Source organism: Marmota marmota, unplaced genomic scaffold (assembly GCF_001458135.2).
Source record: "Marmota marmota marmota unplaced genomic scaffold, marMar, whole genome shotgun sequence".
In the NCBI taxonomy this organism is placed as follows: Eukaryota; Metazoa; Chordata; class Mammalia; order Rodentia; family Sciuridae; genus Marmota; species Marmota marmota.
Genome location: NW_025999862.1, coordinates 4,457,453 through 4,478,534, shown reverse-complemented (window position 1 = coordinate 4,478,534; position 21,082 = coordinate 4,457,453). Strand labels below are relative to the sequence as shown.

Below are 21,082 nucleotides of genomic sequence, written 5' to 3'. Positions count from 1 at the left end.
TGCCTGCTTTGCATGCACAAGGTTCTGGGTTCAATCCCCAGTACCAAAAAAAGCAATAATAAATGGTTACATGTTATGTATCATTAAAAAAGGATGTGAAAGTTATATCTACTGTTGAACTTTCAAATTTCTCTCCACAAAAGTTTGTTAAAAAATTGTTTGTACAAGGTATAAGCTGTACTGGTCTGTATGTAGTCTCAGCTACTCAGGAAGCTGAGGCAGGATCACAAAAACCGTAAAATGGAAACAATAGCGCTGAGAATGTAGCTCAATGATAAAGTACCCCTAGGTTTAATGCTTGTACTTCCGGGAGGGGCTGAGGCAGAAGGATCCCAAATTCCAATCTGGCCTCAGTAAGGCCCTAAGCAGTTCAGTGATGTTCTCTCAAAATTAAATTATTAAAAATAAATAAATAAAAAGGGCTGGGGATGTGGCTCAGTATCCCTGGGTTCAATCTCCAGTACCAAAAAAAAATTCTGACCCTATCCATGTTTTAGGGACTATGATCTCAAAAGTAACAAAGGAAAATGGACAAAAGGTTGCATGTAAAAATTGAAATATTAACAAGGGAAAAACATGCTACAAACTAATAATGAATGACAAACTAGAAAAAAAATGTGCCATAATTGATTTTCAAAGATCCCATGAATAATCCAAAAAATGTACAACAGTCACTTTACCAAAAATAAACTACATGTAATAATGGAATAAACATGATCAACCTGGCTCATGATTAAAAAATAACATTCTTTTTTTTTTTTTTTTAAACTCTTTGGTACTTCCTACTACAAGAAAGATGACAAAAACTTTACATGCTGGGCAGTGGCACATGCCTGTAATCCCAGAAATTTAGGAGGCTGAGGCAGGAAGATTGAAAGTCCAAGATCAGCCTCAGCAACCCTGTCTCAAAAATTAAAAAGGATTGGGGAATATAACTCAGTAGTAAAGCACCACTGGGTTCAATCCCTAATACCAAAACAAAACTTTACAGCACATTCTTTTTGGCCCAACAGTTCAAGCCATATCAACATATGATTTTCTTTGGTACTGGAGATTAAACCTAGGACCTCAACCATGTCAGGTCAGTACTACATTCCTAAGCCCAAAATATACATAGAAGATATTCACAGCAGTACTGCTTACAAAAGAAAAGTTTGACTTAATTATCTTTTTTTTTTTTTTTTTTTTGTACCTGGGATTGAACCCGGGGGTGCTTAACCACTGAGCCACATCTCTAGCCCTTTTTTATATTTTATTTAGAGATGGTCTTGCTAAATTGCTGAAGCTGATCTTGAACTTGCTTCAGCCTCCTGAGTTGCTGGGATTACAGGCATGTGCCACTGGGCCCAACTATCTAGCACATAAATAAAACAACTTCAAACTACAAAAGAATAAGCATTATATGGAATTAGGTTAGGTATGCAAGGTAAGAGAATAATTCAGTAGTCAAAATAACCCTTGAAAATCCCTTACACATAGCTAGCCCATAAATTCACTTATAGATTGTGTAGTATATCTAACCTGTGCGGTAATTTCCCTGCAAACTAAAATTTGAGAAGCAGTGAACCAGACTAAAGTAAATAACAAGGGTCTGAAAGCAGCACCTAGATCTTCAAATGACCACCTCTTTAATACAACTACAAAGTCTCTGGAACAGGTGAAAATTAACATATTCCTTATTTTACTATGCCAGTATGCTCTAATATTAAACTTTTAAGATCTCAGTAAATGGAGATATTTTTGTTTTCACTATTTAGATTATAAATATAGTGCCTGCACATGGAGGAAGCACAATAAGTACCTGTGAAATACTGGGAAATATAGTAACAAGCACTTAGCCACAGGGTCAGGCTCAAAGTGCTCAACAAATGGATGTCAGATTGAAACTGATATCTTTCTTTCAGAAACATAATACAAATTGTTCTGTGAAAAGCTATACAAGTTAGGTGCAGTGGTGCATGCCTGTAATCCTAGCACCTGGGTGTAATCCTCAGTACCACCAAAAAATAAAAGGTACAGAGATAAAAATACATTTATCTATAATAGTTCATATTTTTATCTTATATTTAAACCTCCCCTGCCCTTTAAACCTCCCCTGGCCTTTGGTACTGCAATTGAACCCAGGGGCATGCCACCACAGAGAGCTACATTCCCCAGCCCTTGCTTATTTTGAGATAGGGTCTCACTAAATTGCTGAGGCTGGCCTCAAACTTGTGCTCTTTTCTCTACCTAAGCCTCCTGGGATTACAGGTATATTCACCACACAGCTGTATTTAAACCTTTCTAATTAGTTTGATGCCTTCATGAACCTTTAATAATTGTCAATGACTACTTAGTTGAAGGGGAAAAAAATTACTCGCTAAGTTTGTTGCCAAGTTCTTGAAGAGCTTGCTCTTGTTCACGATATATTTTTTTCAACTGCTGATATTCATCCTGGAGGTTAAGAAACTCCTGTCAAAACAATAAAAGACAGAAAATGTGATTTAAAAGGAATGAGCAACTTCACATTGTATATGTATCATTAATTAGCATCCTTAAGCTTTTTATAAAAAACAAAACTGTATCCAAACTCCTTTCCTAGCTGCTCTGTGTATCAGCTACTTCACATTTTTCATATTTACTTAAATCTCTTTACTAATAATTTTGACAAGAAATAGTATGACCTGTATGTATATTGTGTCTAAGTTAACTTTAAAAGAAGACAACATTCGCTGGGTGTGGTGGTACACCCTTGTAATCCCAGCAATTCAGTTGACTAAAGCAGGAGGCTCACAAATTTGAGGCCCACTATGGCAATTTAGCAAGCCCCTATCTCAAAATAAAAAGATCTGGGTGTGCAGCTTAATGGTAGAGTGACCTTGGGTTCATTCCCCAGTACCGAAAATAAATAAAATAAATTTTAACATAGGTGAATATTTGTCAAAAGATATAATATTTAAAGTTTTACTACAATTTACTTTTTTAAGATTAGTGATTTGTTGGGTCTCATTTCTAAGATGAGATAAGGCATCTTTCTCCTTTTGAAGATCTTCCTGCAAAGTCTGTCTCCATTCCTTCTCAATCTTCAGATCAGTTTCCAGTTGGATCCTTAAATGACAAATAATACACAGAAGCTCAGTACCACTTCTTACATAACAGTTAAATGTATTCCTTAATACAAGCATCCTCTATGATCACAGAAATGCGTTTTGGTTGATTAATTTTGCCTCTATGATGCATTTCTGTGTTTTTCTTTTCTTTCTCTTTTTTTCTTTTTTGTACCAGGGATTGAACCCAGGGCCCAGGGGCATTTAACCATTGAGCCATATCTCCAGCCCTTTTTTATTTTTTGAGACAGGATCTTCCTAAATTGCTTAGGGCCTTACTAAATTGCTAACACTTGAACTTGCAATCCTCCTGCCTCACTCTCCTGAGTCACTGGAATTACAGGTGTTTGCCACCATGTCTGGCTTCATTTTGGTAAACAAATTCAGCACAGGTTTTTTTGTTTGTTTTGTTTTTTGTTTGTTTTCCTTAAACAATACTGGCAATTGAACCCAGGACTTTGCACATACTCAGCAGGTGTTCTACCACTGGGCTACACCCCCAATAGGGATTTTCTGAACACATTTGCCAGCCACAAAAAAATAACTGCTAAACAATTTGTCATTTTGTCGATATACATTAGAGTTGTATAAGTATAGAAAATGTCTTGGAAGGGTATATACCATACTATTAAAACTTTTATCTTGGGGATTCAACTCAGAGGAGCAACGTGGGGTTTTAATTGTTTACATTTCTGTGCCATGTGAAAAATTTTAAAACAATCTAATGAAGGGGATTGATAATTACAATTGTTAAATGAATGTAATATCAGTAACAGCAAAATCTGCCCTGATGTAAAGTGCTAATTTGAAGATTACTGTTGGAAGCTGACCAGCTGCAGGATAGATCCAAAACCATGCCGACTATACTGTGTGGAAATGCTAGTTCTCATCTGAAAGCACTCCTACCTATATCATTCTAACAACAGCTGCTAGCTGGCAAGACAAAAGGTGTTGAAGTATAAATTTTTTATTTATTTATTAATTATTGGTAATGAGGATTGATCCTGGGGGCACTTTACTACTCAGCCACATCCTCAGCCCTTTTTTAAATTTTAAGACAGGGTCTCACTAAGCTCAAAATTTTTAACAAAAGTGGGGAGGCTGCTGAGAATGTGGCTCAGTGGTTAAACACTACTGGATTTAATTCCTGATACCCAAATGAATAAATAATTTAAAGGGAAGCCAGGCAGGCGTGTTAGCACACTGGTAGTAATCGCAGTGATTCAGGCCAGCCTCAGCAATCTAGCAAGATACTGTTTCAAAATAAAAAGTAAAAAGAGCTGGGGATGTAACCTGTGGTAAAGTGTCCCCAGGTTCAATCCCCAGTACCTCTTAAAAAAATTATATATACACACACACAGAATGATCCTAATTCTCAAAAAACAAAAATACTGATATATATTAAAGTGTTATCCACGTTCTTTTAATTTTCTTCATGCTTCTCCATGATTCCTTATGTTTTGGCCAAGAGCATATAATCTTTTCATAATCAGAAACTGATAAAAGTTATTCCATATTAGGGGAAAATCTAGAATTCATTTTTCTCTAACAAAGTTTATCAACTGACTGTTCCTATACATACAGTTCCAATGTCAGAGATTTCCTCGGTCTCCAAATTGTTAACATGTTCATGCCCTCCAAAAAGGCACCAACTTAGAGAAAAAAATTAAAGTTTCACCAGTTATAAATAAATAAATAAATATTTTTTAAAAATAAAGTTTCACCAGTGACAAACATATCTCAACAGCTACACCTAGGTCTTAGTAGTTAGTTTAGCCTTACAAAGAAAGGGGTAGGTCCCTGTAGCATTGTTTAGGTCATCCTTTGGGCAGGGATCAAATAACAATATCAGAGTAAGTTGTAACACTGCAAAATAAATATCAATTTTGTCTTGCATGTTTTTGTCAAATGCTAAAAAAGGTGATTTAGTAACAGAGTATCTGGATTTCTATGCTATATTCTACTAATTGGCAAAGTGTCCCAATCTTTTGTTTCCATGTGTTTTTATTTGGCAAAGCACAGGGACTTAAAAGCCCTTGGCACTGCTACTGAACTTGTGACATGAATGCTTCTTGTAACTTTTATTGCCAAAGGAAGTCCTGAAAAAGTACTATCCTTTATTATTTTTATTATTAAATGTTTTTAAAGTACTGGGGGGGGGTAGTAGAGGCACAGTGGATAACCCTCGGTACCCTTGCGAACTTGGCGCTGCAAGTGGTGCAGAGTATGCTAGCTGCCTCCTGCAGCCTTTGTGTAGGCCTGGCGCCCGTTGTGCTGGGCCCCCCAAAGCCCTGTCGCCTGATGGGGGTGCCATTCGGAAGCTGTGCACTGCTCACAGGACCCACTCTGCTCTCCGTGCATAAATTTACAGAGGAACATGAATGGATAACTATAGAAAATGGTATTGGAACAATGGGTATCAGCAATTCTGCACAGGAAACTCTGGGAGATATTTATTGCAGTCTATCTGAAGTAAAGAAACATATGAGAAATATGTAAAATGTATTGAGAAGTACAAATGGCACCCTAAGTAAACTAGTGTAGAATAACTTAAGCAGTTGTCTTAAATTAGTGGTAAAAGAAGATTTAAAAAGAAACTACTCTCCACACTGCTAACTGGAAGAAGATTACTCCTTAAATTTCCAGTGACTACAGATAAACACTGTATGCATGAATCTTTTTTACTTTTTTTTATGATTTTTAGAGTTAAGATTTAGGCTCTGATTTCAGAATTCATGAAATTATCTGTGGTAAAAACTACTTATAATAGACATGTAATTCAAGGATAAGCCTTATAGAATATTGTAACTTGCTTATATACATCCCTGGATTTGGATTAACATATTTAATGATCTTCCCATTGGAAAAAACTGGGTGTGGAGGAAAGTGTGTCAGAAGAACAATTCTGTCTTAATTTTATAATATGCTGCATTTTCTGGTGAAAATGCTATTTTTATACACTGAAATAACAGCTTGCAACGAAAACAAAATATTCAACTTCATTAAGTTTTTTTGGAAACAGAGTCTCTCTAAATTGCCCAGGCTGGCTTTGAACTTGTGATCCTCTTGCCTCAGATTTTTTTTTTTTTTTTGGTAATTTTATTTATTTTATTAACTTTAGTTGTTGATAGACCTTTATTTTTTATTTATATGTGGTGCTGAGAATCAAACCCAGTGCCTCACACATTCGAGGCAAGCGCTCTACCACTGAGCCACAACCCCAGCCCCTCAGATTCTTGAGTAGCTGGAATTACAGGCCAGTTCCTGGACAGATGCTGGGTTTCAGTTTATAAATGATAAAGTAAGGGCTGGGGATGTGGCTCAAGCGGTAGTGCGCTCGCCTGGCATGCGTGCGGCCCGGGTTCGATCCTCAGCACATACCAACAAAGATGTTGTGTCCGCCAATAACTAAAAAATAAATATTAAAAAAAAAATTCTCTCTCTCTCTCTCCCCTCTCTCTTTAAAAAAATTAAAAAATTAAAAAAATAAAGTAAAATGATACTTAATATTTAAGTTTTTAACCAAGGTAAAATTTTCTGGCCTAAAGCCTTGTTCTGTATACTAATTCCTCAAAATATTATTTTTGGCATATTTAAAAGGAGGCTAAAGAAGGAGGACAGCGAATTCAAGGCTATCTTTAGCAACTTTTTGAGATCCTGTCTCAAAAAGTAAAAAAGGCTAGAATGTAAAGTGCCCCTGAGTTCAAGCCCCAGTATTGCTTTAAAAAAAAAGATTCCAGACAATTAAAAACCTCTAGATATTATATATAAGACATAAGGAGAGAAGGCAAATGAGCTAGGAACCCCAGGATTCAAGGAACAACATGGTAGTGAGTTTCCAGAGGCTTCTTTTTTTTTGTCTCCAGGTAGCTCGGCTTGGATGTTGAAGATTTTGTCCCATACATAAATACCTATGGGCACAGACAAGAAGAGCAAAACAAAAGAACCTTCACATGAAGTGTGTTGTCTTACCAAAGTTCTGAGAAAGAGACAGTCTATTGAGATAGAAACTTTTTGACAATGAATGCCCTATCCCAGCAAAACACCAAAGGCAGGGGAGATGGGGAAGACATGGCCTTGAGTAGGGAGCCTAGAAGTTATTGGGTATCTTTCTCCATCCCCTCTGGGATGGTCTTGGGCTTTCATCCCCACTTGGTATAAAGGGTCACTGCTAAAACAGATCTAAATAAAATCCAGAATGTTATAATACCCAAAGTATTCAAGATGCAATTGAAAAACATCTGTTATACAAAGCCCTAGAAAATCTCAACTCAGATGAAAAAAGAATCAACAGATGCCAACATGTCAGACAATGAGAATTTTAAAGCAGTCATGTTGGAAATGTTCCTATGACCAATTATACTTTCAAGAATAAGAAGTCTTATCAAGGAGAGACAAGACAAGGACAAAGAGAAAACAGAAAAAAAGTCAAATAGAAATCTTAGAACTGAAAAATTCAATAGTCTCAAGAGAAGAATAAAGATGATGAGGAAAGAATGAATTAACCCTGAAAACAGAACAAGTCAAATTACCCAGTTTTCCCAGTTTTAATAACAGAAAACAGATTGGGGCAGAAGGAACTGTCTCAGGGACCTTGGGAGAATGAAGAAAAAGTCCACAGTGTTGCACACCTGTAATCCCAGCTACTTAGGAGGCTGAAGCAAGAGGATCACAAGTTCAAGGCCAGCTTGGGCAATTTAGCAAGACCTGTCTCAAAATTTTTATTTTATAAAAGGGCCAGGGATATAGTTTATGAAAACAACCTTCAGAAATTAAAGTAAAATAGAATGTGTTGCCAACAGACTGACCCTAAAAGGATAGACCTACCTGAAAAAAATGGCTAAGAAAAAATAGAGATTCAAAAAGGAACCTCAGGAATGAAGAAATGAAAAAAGAATAAGGGAAAGATGAAAAAGAGCAAACAATGACTTTTTAAAGTTAATTATGTTTAATGGTTGAAACATATAAAATTGGTATATTCTCAATATATAGAAAAAATATTTAAGCAAACTATAAAGGGGACTCAATCACTACAGATAAATCAAAACCCAAAATGAAATTTTCATGTTCACATAACCCATGAGAAGGCAAGAAGACTCAAACAGAGGAATGGAAAACAACAACAACAAAAATAAATAAATAAATGACATTTGAGCTTGAATAAATCAATAATTAACATTAAATGTAAAAGGACTAAATGAACTCAAAAGACTAAGTTGGCAGGATTGATTTAAAAAAAAAGTATGGTATCATAAGAAACTCATTTCAATATAAGATAAAGGTGGGCTGAAAGTTAAATTATGAAAAAAATGCAAGCATAAATCAACAGAAAGTAGGAACAGCTATTTTAATACCAGAAAAAGTAAACTTCAGAGTGAAGAAAATTACCAAAGAGACAAGAATATAATATAATGACCAGAGGGTCAATCCACCAAGAAGACATAGCAATCCTAAATGTATGGGCAGCAAACAATAGAGCTTCAGAATAAAGCAAAAACTGATAGAACCAAAAATAGAAATACATAAGCCCAGAACCAAAAAAATAGAAATACATAAGTTCACAATTACAGTTGGGCATTTCAAAAAACTGGGGATATAGTTCAGTGGTAAATCTCCCCTGGGTTCAATCCCAGTACCAAAAGGGAAAAAAAAAAATGCACCTAAGGGCTGGAGTTATAGTTCAGTGGTAGGATGCTTGCCTAGCATGTGCAACACCCTGGGTTTCATCCACAGAACCACATGTTAAAAAAAGAAATATATCTAACCTACTGAATATTATAGTAATAGAGTATTGGTTGTTTGCTTTCAGGATGGCATGGCTGACTAGGAATTATGGCTTGCTGCCACCGCACAGGATGGTGAGAGTGTCATACCCTGTCACCAAAACTCAAAGTACACTTTCTACAGAATAGTTTTTTCACCATCATAAAGTCAAAAAAAAATCACAAATTGAAACACTAAGTTGGGGACCATCTGTTATTGATAATATTACTAGACATAAAACTAAAGGCAGCTTAGAAACTTACACAGCATACATGCTTGTTTCAATGATATGTTAACATAATACATAGATCTCTATTTTTCATTGTTGTTTGCTTTAAATAACAAAAGTGGTATACATATTTCCTGGGGGGAAATATTGATGTTTATAAAATAAAAACTAAAATGCAGGGGATGGGTTTGTAACTTGCCTAGCACGCATGAGACACTAGGTTCAATCCTCAGGATCACATAAAAAAAAAATAAAGTTGGGGCTGGAGTTGTGGCTCAGCGGTAAAGCGCCTGCCCTGCATGTTCAAGGCCCTGGGTTCAACCCTCAGCACCACATAAAAATAAATAAGTAAAATAAAGGTACTGTGTACAACTACAACTAAAAAATAAATATTTAAAAATTATTAAAAAATATATTTTAAAAAAACTAAAATGCAGCCAGGTGTGGTGGTACACACCTGTAATCCCAATAATTTGGGAGGCTGAGGCAGGAGGATCACAAATTCAAAGCCAGCCTCAGCAACTTAGCAAGACCCTGTCTCAAAATACAAAAAATTTTTAAAAGGGCTAGGGACTAGGGATGCAGCTCAGTGGTACCCCTGAGTTTAATCCCTAGTGCCAAAATAGTCATAATAATAATAATGAGAGGGCTGGGTGTGTAGCCCAGTGGTAGAATGCTTGCCTAGCACGTGTGAGACACTGGGTTCAATTCTCAGCACCACATATAAATAAAAGTCCATCAATAACTTAAAAATTTTTTTAAATTAATAATGGGAATAAAAACATAAATATTACCATAAATACAGTTTTTTAAATGTTTGATTTTTTTTTCAGGGCTGGGGATTGAAACCAGGGCCTCATGTATGTTAGGCAAACACTCTTCCACCAAACTTCATTCCCAGCCCAATATTTTTTTTTTTTAAAGTGAACATACTGGCTGGTATCACCGGATAAATAAAAACATTGGTATTCTATCATATGTGCCAAAAAGGTAGGGTGGGTGGATCATATTAATACAGTTTTTGTTTCCAAGAGCAAAATACTCACAGCTGTTTCTCCTTTTGAGAGATTTGTTTCTGCAGACTGTCGGATTGACTCAGACACTCTTGTAGATATTTCTCATCCTCATCTTCAGCTTCCATTTGCGCCTTCTCTGCTTGCTGCAATCTGGTGTAATTCAAATCAACTTTGGGTAAAACTGAGGCTAGAACTAGGGTGTAAAAGGGTGAAGAAGACAAATAAAAGAAAAATGGGGAAATAGAAACATTTCTAAATGAAAACAAAGTTTGGGGGAAAACTCACAAACTCAAACGTGAAAGAGCCACACAATGTCTAGAAACTGTTTTTGTGATTTTTTTTTTCAACACAACATATAATATGCCCAGAATACTATCTTCAAATTTGTTTTATTTCTTGTTCATAATTAACAATGCAAAGCAATACAGTCTTTACCATTTATCTAGAGCATAATGAATCGATAGGTATGTTACTGCCTTTTTACAAAACCATGAAAACTATAGTACTTATGTCTATACTAGGTGAAGAAGCCACCTGCTGTATGTTATGCTAAGATGTCTATGCCAGGAATCAAGTGTGCTATGGGGCCAAGAGCAAAGACCTACAATAACTCCAATAACAGCAGGATCCTTCCTAGAGGATCTTTATGCATTTACTAAATAATGCCAAAGCTCTATTATATGTGTGTATGTGTGTGTGCATTTAAGATTCAAAAAGAATTTAGTGCTAGTTGGCACCATTCTCTAGAGATCATTTTTGTTCCTCACCACCAAACATTAAAAATTAGCTAAAAACATGATTTTCAATTTTTCCTGTTTTTCTTTGTAAGTCATTGCTTCTCCCCAGCCTTAGCTCCACTCCCTACCTCCCTTGGCCATCAAGATTTCTGAGACTTGACTTCATTATTTTATAAGAAAATATTTCCCAAGATTCAAGGACATTAATTCCTTGTAGGGAATTGCAAGAGAAATTTCTGTTCTACTAACCAAAAAAAAAAAACCTGCCTCTTCCTTTCTAGAGCCTTTCTTTTTTTTTTTTTTTTTTGGTGTGTGTGTGTGTGTGTGTGTGTGTGTGTGTGGTGCTGGGGATTGAACCCAGGGCTTTGTGCCTGTGAGGCAAGCACTCTACCAACTGAGCTATATCTCGAGCCCCTCTAGAGCCTTAAAGCCTCTTTAAGAGCCTTAAAATCATACTAATGGGGTAACCCTCACATATTTCAAGAGTATAAATGCTGCTTCCAAGGAAAGGAGAGTAACTAAGTTACTAAGTTATCTCTAAGTTTAATTTAAATTAAAATATTAAGGCAGTGGGGGTGGACCCAAGCTCTTATCTAAGGATACAGAAAGTAAAATAAAAGTCAGTGAGGTAGGCCTTGAAGTTGTGCTATCACAGAAGAGGGCTAGAGGGAACTGGAAAACTGAAAAATGCTAAAGCACAGAATGATGGCCAATCTGGATTGTAAACTATATTAAAACATATTTAAAAATCAGTAAGGGAGCCATGAGGCAAAGAGTGGGCCAATGTTGGGGGAAATATCTGTGCCAACATATTGTGAAATCAAAAGTTAACTTATTTTATTTTTATATTTTTCCATCAAAAAGTAGCTAAAAAGATAAAACTGCATTTGAAAATCCTGACCTCCAAACGGTCAATACTCAAATCAGCCCTTGTGCACAAGGTTTGAGGAATGTATTTTTGTAAATCCAAGTGCACCTGTCTGCTTTATGGCAGTGTACTACCACAGCAGCCAACCAAGAAATGTACAGGGCTCCTTCCTAATATCCTTTTAGAATACTTAATAGCATAAATTCTTTTCTATTTAGTATATTATAAAATTGTGGGTTATATTTCAGTCTGTTCAACACAAATGGTTTTCAGAAAGATATATCTTTGACCAGCTTGTACTGGTCCTGAGTGTCACTGCTGGCACATTTCACCAATGACATTGCAATTGTCCTAGTTTGAGTTAGCAAATCATTGTCACTTCATAATGGAATGGACAGAAATCAAAGACAGAAAAAGGTAATAAAGATGTCCAAAATGTAAAAATGGGGATAAAGAAAACAAAAAAGAAAAAAGAAGAAAGAGGATGTCAATAAAAGAATATCCATGTCAATAAAGCATTAATAGTTATGTTTTTCATAAATAGATTCAAAGAAAGCAATGATAAGACATATGTTGACATCAACATGACAGGGCAATGGAAATACATTACATTTTCCAACAATAAAAGTGAAAAATGCCAATATAAAACGATTCAATTTAAACAAAATTGTATCTTGGGTTGGGTTGAGGGTCCTAGCTCCAAGAAGCAAAACTAAATAAACAACTAGTTCAGATGCTTGATTTCAGATAAAGAGATGGTGAATGGCAAACAGTATGACAATTCATATGCATGGAAATCAATCAGGGATAATCCCAACATTCATTTTGTTCACTATTAATTTTTTCACGTTTTTGTTTGTGTATGTTTTAGGTAATAGACTGAACCACATGAAATTGCTGGCATTAGGCCTTAAAAAAAAAAAAATCTACAAGATGGGGACTTCAAATGAATCAGCCCAATATAAAGCAACTTGATTCCATGCAACAACCAAAACAAAAAAATGCAAAATCCTGTTCAGCTTAAACAAAAAAGTGCTAAACTATATCTTCCTAATTTTTTTGTGGCAAATGTCAGAGCTAAATAAAGAAAAAGGAGGGAAGAAGGAGAAAAAAGAAACTAGTACTAGAAATGCTGTACCTTTGTTCCAGCTGCCTCATGGCTACAGTAATTTTATTGGTTTTTTCTTCTAGTCGGGCAATTATTTCATTTTTTTCTTTCAAGCCATCTTCACAACCCTTTTTACAAAGACATAAAAGCCACAGTGGTTTTCATTTTTAAACCTGAATGTTTATGCTTCCTACAGCATTTTGCAATGGGATTGTTACTTTAAATGAGCAGGATTAATTTACACATTAAAATAATGCTATGATATAAAATAGTGCTACTAGTCTTCATTTAAAATAAAGAAAAAACTCAAACTTCAATGTTTTTGGAAGACAACAGGATAAATTCATGTAGAACAGGCCATTTTAAAAATTAATTAAATTGTAAAGGGCTTTCAGCAACAAGTCTACTTAATAGCAATTTTACCACTCTATTAGAAAATTCCAACTATGATCACAAAGTATTGCCATCAAATTGAAATCTTTCTCAGGACCAGTGTGTGAAGAAGTTTACCAAAATATATTACAAATTTAGATTTGAGAGTTTTTCCAAAAGATTTAATCTTGATACTAGGAGCTCTTGATAACTGTGATTTAGAGTATGTGTTTAGCAAATGCAAGGCCATGGGTTTAATCCCCAGAGCCCATCATGCACACATACACACAGGTTATATTTAACTTGTTCCTCGGTGTTTTCATTACATTTTTGGAGAGGAGGGGGTGGTACTGGGGATTGAACTCAGAGGTGTTTTATCTCTGAGTTCAATCCCCTGTACCCTCAAAAAAATAAAAAATAAAAACCAAACCTTTCCTACAAATATTTGTCTTAATTTATATAAAAAGAAATTGGGCTGGGGGTGTATTTCAGTGTCTGAGCATTTGCCTAGTATATGCATAAGGCCTGAGCAATACAAAAAAAAAAAAAAACAGAGAAAAGAAAGATAAAGAAAAATTGTAAGAACTGAACATTCTTTACCTGTAACTTTTGATACATCTCTATGTTAATTGCTTTAACCTCCTCTAGTTGTTGTCGAAGGCCTATTAGAGTATCTTGTTTCTCATGGATATCTTTCTCCAACAACTTCATGGCAAGTTCAATCTCATGTTTCATACTAACTTGTACTGATAGCTCATTCTCCACATCCTGCAATTTAAACATATCTTCAATTCACATGCCACTTCAAGATGTCAAAATCAGGGCTGCGGTTCTGGCTCAGTGGAAGAGCGCTTGCCTCACGTATGTGAGGCATTGGATTCATTTCTCAGCACCACATGTAAATAAATGAATAAAATAAAGTTCCAGGGCTGGGGATGTGGCTCAAGTGGTAGCGCACTCGCCTGGCAAGCGTGAGGACTGGGTTTGATCCTCAGCACCACATAAACATAAAAGATATTGTGTCCACCTAAAACTAAAAAATAAATATAAAAAAAATTTAAAAAATAAAGGTCTATCAACAACTAACTAACTAAATAAATAAATAAATGTCAAAATCAGCTACAGGACAATAAATGAGATCAGGAAAGATTTACTACTCTCTCAAAACTTTTAAGTCCACTAAAGGAAATCAACCAGGTCTATAACAACATAATTTTAAATATTTTCAAATGTATTTTTTACTGAAATGAAGATATCTTGTGGGCTGAAGTTGTGGCTCAATGGTTAGAACACTTGCCTAGCATGTGTGAAGCACTGAGTTCTATGCCCAGCACCACATAAAAATAAATAAAGGTACTGTGTCCATCTACAACTGAAAAAAAATTTTAAAAGAAAAAGAAAATATCTTCTATATTCTGTTAATCATTATTATTCTAATGTTTAAGAATATTTTATGCCTTATAAATTCAGTATTAATTTTTTTGTAAGCAAAAGCTAATGAAGCAACAAGTAAAGACCAAAGATAGCTCAAGACAAGTTTAATTTTTTAAAGAATTTTTGTCAGATTAAGAAGTTTCCTGGGGCTAGGGTGGTGGCTCAGTGGTAGAGTGCTCACCTAGCATGCATGAGGCACTGGGTTTGATCCTCGGCACCACATAAAAACAAACTAATATATCCACATAAAAAAACTAAAGATACATAAATAAATAAATATTTTAAAAAAACAAGTGTCCTAATGTTGCAAACAGCAAAAGGGAACAAAAAGCTGGCAATACTCTCCTCTTGACCTAGGTAGTGGTTACAGTGTTATAGATTAGGCTGAACATTTATTTTTTCTGTACATTACATAATTTAAAGGGCTAAAAAAAAAGTTAATTTTAAACATGACTTTACCAATATTTGCATATTTAATTCAATTCTATTTCATTTTTTGCAATGTTGGTCACAATTCATTCATTTTATAACCATAAATTATAACTCAACAGTTTCAAAAATGCTAATGGAGTGAGCATTAAAAACTCTGAGAGCATTAAGGAGGTGAATTTGCTATCCCACATCAAAGACTGGAAGATTCAAAATGGTACTTGCTTGAAGGTAAATTATTCCCAGGATTTTGCTAACTAACTTGAATGGAAGCTACCTGTCGTAACTGAGATTCCTCTCGAAGCTGCCTTCTGGCGTCATTATACATCTCATCCAGCCCCTGCCGAGAATGCTTATATGTTTGAAGTTCTGTTTCCACATCCACTTTGGTGACCTAGGAAGAAAAGAACAAAACAACTTGTGTTTGTGTTTTGTCTTGTTTTGTTTGTTGCTGGGAATTAAACCAAGAAGCTCTTTATCACTGAGCTACATCTGTGAGGCAGAGTCTTGTTCAATTGCTGGGGCTGGCCTCAAACTTGCCAACCTTCTGCCTCAGTCTCCTGGGTATCGGGAATGACAGGCAGGCATCACCATGATTGGCTAAGAAAACAAACTTTTTATTCTATAATTACTACTATTAATATAGCACAGAAATATCTAGATTAAGCAAAAGTCCCTTAATTTCTGACACAGGATGATCTGTCTGGAAGCAGTCTGTACTTACCTCTAGGTGCTGCTGTGTCTTCATTAAAATCATTTTATTTTCACTCCGTAATTGATGGTTTTCTTCTTGGAGTTTAATAATATTATTCTTTGCTATTGCTAACTAAATATTATGAAACAAGAACAAAGAAAAAAGATTTTAAACATACTTGCCTTACAGGTTATGTTCATGGCTATAAACAGAAAATAAAATCCTAAAACTAGTAAAATGTCTTACACTTACAAAAATTTTCATGAGAAAAATGTGTTATTTATTATCCCAAGATACCAATTAAAAATTATTTCCTCTTGTACTATTTCTACTATTTCCTTTTGTCATTAAAACACATTAAGCTTATTTGTTATGCTTATAACAATCATGTTATGCTTACTGTGAGGTTTATAATATGTCCAGAATGCAAAGTCTGTGAGCATTACATAAATAAATATATATATATATGTACTCAATTATGCATTAAACAAGATGATAATAAAGCCTTGTGTAAAAATAGAAACACACATAAGAAAAGAAGGTTGTGCTATCATTGAAAATGTAACAGGATAACTGTGCATGGTAACTCATGCCTGTAATCCCAGCAACTCAGGAGACTGATGCAGGAGAATGGCAAATTCAAGGCCAGCCTCAGCAACTTAGAGAGAATCTGTCTCAAAATTTAAAAGGCAGCTGAGCTCAGTGATGCATACCTGTAATCTCATCAGCTTGGGAGCCCGAGTAGAAGGATCTCGAATTCAAAGCTAGCCTCAGCAACTTAGCAAGGCTCTAAACAGCTTAGCAAGATCCTATCTCAAAATAAAATATAAAAAGGACTGGGGATGTCGGCTCAGTAGTGGAGTATCCCTGGGTTCAATTCCCAGTGCCACACATGCACCAAAAAGAAGAGGCACAAACTAGTAAGCAGCAATAATGGACCCAATGAGTCCAATCATCAACATAAAGATAGATTTTGAATTGCAATACTGTAAAGTATCAAGTATTCTATGATTTAGAAAGAGCAGGCCAATTCTCTTTTTTATTTTTTATTTTTATTGTAGATGGACACAACACCTTTATTTTATTTATTTAGTTTTATGTGGTGCTGAGGATCCAACCCAGTGCCTCACACATGCTAGGCAAGTGCTCTACCACCGAACAACCCCAGCCCCAAGAACAGGCCGATTCTTAAAGAATTAAGAATTTTAATTAACGTGGAAAATACGGTTCATAGTACTAATAACAGGCTTCTTCTTCTAGTCTAAAAAATCTTGAAAATAGGAAGCAAAAGTTCTTTGATTTGGTAGATATTTATTTTGAGCCAGAGTCTCACTAAACTGCTCAAGGTGGCCTCAAACTTGTGATTCTCCAATCCACAGATTCCCACGTAGCTGGGATTAAAGCCATACACCACCACTCCTGACTGATAGATTTTAACTTTTCTAGAAAAATAACTGCAAATAGTTTGAACAAGACAGTTGAGACAAGTTTTTGGTTCTTCAAATGAGCTCTCAGACTCCTGGATTGCCACATTCACAACAGAGGAAACCAGGACAAATGGGATAACTTTTACACATGAGAGGGTTGAAGAAGGGCAGACACAACCATGCAATGATGCTTGTGAAGAAAAATAAGCTGAATAGTGGAAAAACAGGGACACACAGTGTCAATGAAAAAAGAATTTCTAACTATAGGTCAATCCACTATCTAACTATACATCATTCAGATTTAAAATGAGAATCATAACTTATCTATAGAAAAGTCTATGTGAGCTTCATCTCTGGGGCTCATTTTCAGAAGTTAAGTATCTCAATAGTATCCACAGATTTGCATAACTGGGAATTTGTCTATGAATATATGTTTTTCCTAGAATTCACAATCACCAATTATAAATGCAAGTATTCCATCATGATAAAAGTGTGTGTGTACAGATCCACTTAATGGCTTTATACTTAAAAGGGAAAAGGATCACAAATAGTAGATCCATCAAAAAAAATCATCCATTACTGGGAGACAATACCTCTTCAATCAGCTTAGTGTTTGACTTTTCCAATGAATCGACTCTTGAGTGGAGGCTGCTGACTGTACTGCTGAAATTAACAAAAGAAAATACTCATTCACAATCATACAAACTCACGAAGGCAAGAAAATCAATGTTATCCTGGACTCATTATGTGACATATACCAACTATCCTGAACAAATGTCTGGAAGTGGGAAATTTCATTTACTAAGATAACTTATTTGGCTAGGACAGCAAAACAATATTTCTATTCACATACCAGGACTGGTGATATAGCTCAGTGTGTAGAGCACATGCCTAGCATGTGCAAGGCCCTGGGTTCCATCCCCAACACCATAATAAAAAAACAAAATAATCAACCTAGGACTGTTCATTTTTCATTGTCTTCTTAGAGTCCTTCTTACATTTAACTGGTAACGTTTACCAGTTGAGGAATGGAAATTCCACACAAAATTAATAAATATTGTTAAAATTTAAATTATTTTTAAAAGGATAAATTTTAAATGTACACTCTATAATCATGTGGCTTAATGAAACATACAGTGCTTTTCAGTTCAACTCCCAATCTGTTTCCCCTATTTTCATAATAACTTAGAAACAAACCTTCAAAGTCACACATAGCTTGAAAAACATGGATATGAGATACCCAGCAGCAGGTACCCATTTGGCTGGTACCTAGACACCCTATCTTTCGTGAATATAGTCAAAACGCATGTAACTCTACACAAACACATTTGGTTTTGTATTTCTAAGTGGATCAAGAGTGGATACTAGCAGGACACAGTGGTGTACATTTATAATTCCAGTGACTGGGAAAGCTGAGGCAGAGAATAGCGAGGTCAAGATCAGCCTCAGCAACTTAGTAAGACCTGTCTCAAAAAAAAAAAAAAAATTTAAATATTTTTTCAGTTATCAATGGACCTTTATTTACTTATTTATATGTGGTGCTGAGAATCGAACCCCGTTCCTCACACATGTGAGGCAAGTACTCTACCACTGAGCTACAACTCCAGTCCCTCAAAATAAAAAATTTTAGGGCTGAAATTGTAGCTCAGCAGTTGAGTGCTCGCTGTGCACGTGCGAGGCCCTGGGTTAGATCCTCAGCACCATATAAAAATAAATAAATAAAGGTATTGTGTCCAACTACAACTAATAAATAAATAAATAAATAAATAAATAAATAAATGAATAAATAAATTTTAAAAAGGTTGGGGATGAAGTTCAGTGGTAAAACACTCCTAGGTTCAATACCTAGAACAAAAAAAAAAAGGAGTGGACACTATTATACATTTATTAGGTCTGTTGTCCAAGGCCTACTTAATAATATCCTCTCAAACTTTTCCCAATAATATGTAATATAATCTATTACAGCAATATTTATAGTAAACCAAACAATTTTTATTTATTTATCTGTTCTTTTTAGATCTATAGACACAACAAATTTTATACCATCCTCAGACACAAGTATTTATATATAAGATTGGTGAAATAAGAAAAATATTTTTCTGTTCGTATTAAATCATTTTTCTTTATCTCTTTTTTTAGAACTTGGGATTGAACCTAGGGGTGCTTAACCTCTGCGCCACATCCCCAAACCTTTTTCTTTTGAGGGGTACCAGGGATTGAACTCAGGGGCACTTGACTACTGATCCACACTCCCAGTTCTAATTTGTATTTTATTTAGAGACAGGGTCTCACTGAGTTGCTTAGCGCCTCGCTTTTGTGAGGCTGGTTTTGAACTTGAGATTCTTCTGCCTCAGCCTCCCAAGCTGCTGGAATTACAGGCACGCACCACCACACCCAGCTCAATTCGATGTATTCTTAATTTCTGTTCTCTCTATATATTCTTTCCACACTTTCTTAACTAAGCTTAGGAGAAAGGAAAGATTTAAACTGAAAGCAAAGCCTAAGAATATTAATAAGTATGTGAGATATCCATAATACTTACTTGAGTTGTCTATTTAATTCTTCAACATAATTTTTTTGGTCTAAAATAGCAGCAATTTGAACATTCCTAGAGGGGAGAAAAAGAAGCTTTATGCTATTTGGAAGGGTGGGAAAAATATCTAAATCATCTAAAAAATTATCAGAAAACAACATTGTCTTGCCTTTAAAACAAACTTCAAGGATTTTTGTAGTCTCAGATATAAACTGTGTACTAAGTAATCATAATTTTTGTTCAATAAATTACTCACTATTAAAATGGATCTTATTAAGTACAGGTATGATCAAAAGTCCTACTTCACATTAAAGTCACCTTCTTCCAACTGATTTTTCTCATTTTGCTTTGTAAAGCTTTTAAAGAAAGTAAAATGAAACAAAAAAGGAGTCATGGGGTGGGAGTGACAGGGGACATGGACACAAACCACAATGTAAATAGATGAATCTAAAATTGATTTTTAAAGAGCTATATTTTTTAAAAAAAAGAGAAATAAGGGGCTGGGGTTGTAGCTCAGTGGTAGAGCACTCGCCTAGCGTGCGTGAGGCACTGGGTTCAATCCTCAGCACCCATAAATGTAAAATAAAGATATTGTGTCCAGCAACAAAATGAAACTGAATCCCTTTCTCTCGCCATGCACAAAAGTTAACTCAAAATGGATCAAAGAGCTTGATATCAAATCAGAGACTCTGCGCCTGATAGAAGAAAAAGTTGGCTCCGATCTACATATTGGGGGGTCGGGCTCCAAATTCCTTAATAGGACACCCATAGCACAAGAGTTAATAACAAGAATCAACAAATGGGACTTACTCAAACTAAAAAGTTTTTGCTCAGCAAGAGAAACAATAAGAGAGGTAAATAGGGAGCTTACATCCTGGGAACAAATTTTTACCCTTCACACTTCAGATAGAGCCCTAATATCCAGAGTATACAAGAACTCAAAAAATTAAACAATAAGATAACAAATAACCCAATCAACAAATGAGCCAAGGACCTGAACAGACACTTCTCAGAGGAGGATATACAATCAATCAACAAGTACATGAAAAAATGCTCACCATCTCTAGCAGTCAGAGAAATGCAAATCAAAACCACCCTAAGATACCATCTCACTCCAGTAAGATTGGCAGCCATTGTGAAGTCAAACAACAACAAGTGCTGGCGAGGATGTGGGGAAAGGGGTACTCTTGTACATTGCTGGTGGGACTGCAAATTGGTGCGGCCAATTTGGAAAGCAGTATGGAGATTCCTGGGAAAGCTGGGAATGGAACCACCATTTGACCCAGCTATTGCCCTTCTCGGACTATTCCCTGAAGACCTTAAAAGAGCGTACTACAGGGATACTGCCACATTGATGTTCATAGCAGCACAATTCACAATAGCTAG

The 21,082-nt window shown here is 35.5% G+C and overlaps 1 protein-coding gene across 7 annotated transcripts in view; it reads right to left on the bottom strand.

Annotated features, from left to right (window-relative positions):
- The window catches only part of Rufy2 (RUN and FYVE domain containing 2), a 43,031-nt gene that overhangs the window by 6,460 nt on the left and 15,489 nt on the right, over positions 1–21,082 (bottom strand). For 2 of the 7 annotated variants that reach the window (XM_015500570.2, XM_048809974.1), the window contains exons 7-15: positions 19,706–19,771; positions 17,757–17,826; positions 15,767–15,868; positions 15,320–15,436; positions 13,780–13,947; positions 12,838–12,935; positions 10,125–10,244; positions 2,958–3,087; positions 2,357–2,451 (exon numbers count right to left, since the gene is read on the bottom strand). In XM_015500570.2, the coding sequence (XP_015356056.1) occupies positions 2,357–2,451; positions 2,958–3,087; positions 10,125–10,244; positions 12,838–12,935; positions 13,780–13,947; positions 15,320–15,436; positions 15,767–15,868; positions 17,757–17,826; positions 19,706–19,771 (966 nt within the window). Of the gene's footprint in view, positions 1–2,356; positions 2,452–2,957; positions 3,088–10,124; positions 10,288–11,143; positions 12,078–12,837; positions 12,936–13,779; positions 13,948–15,319; positions 15,437–15,766; positions 15,869–17,756; positions 17,827–19,705; positions 19,772–21,082 lie in introns of those variants that run through there. The other 5 variants (XR_007349997.1, XM_048809989.1, XM_048809971.1 and 2 more) reach the window with 4 other exon arrangements.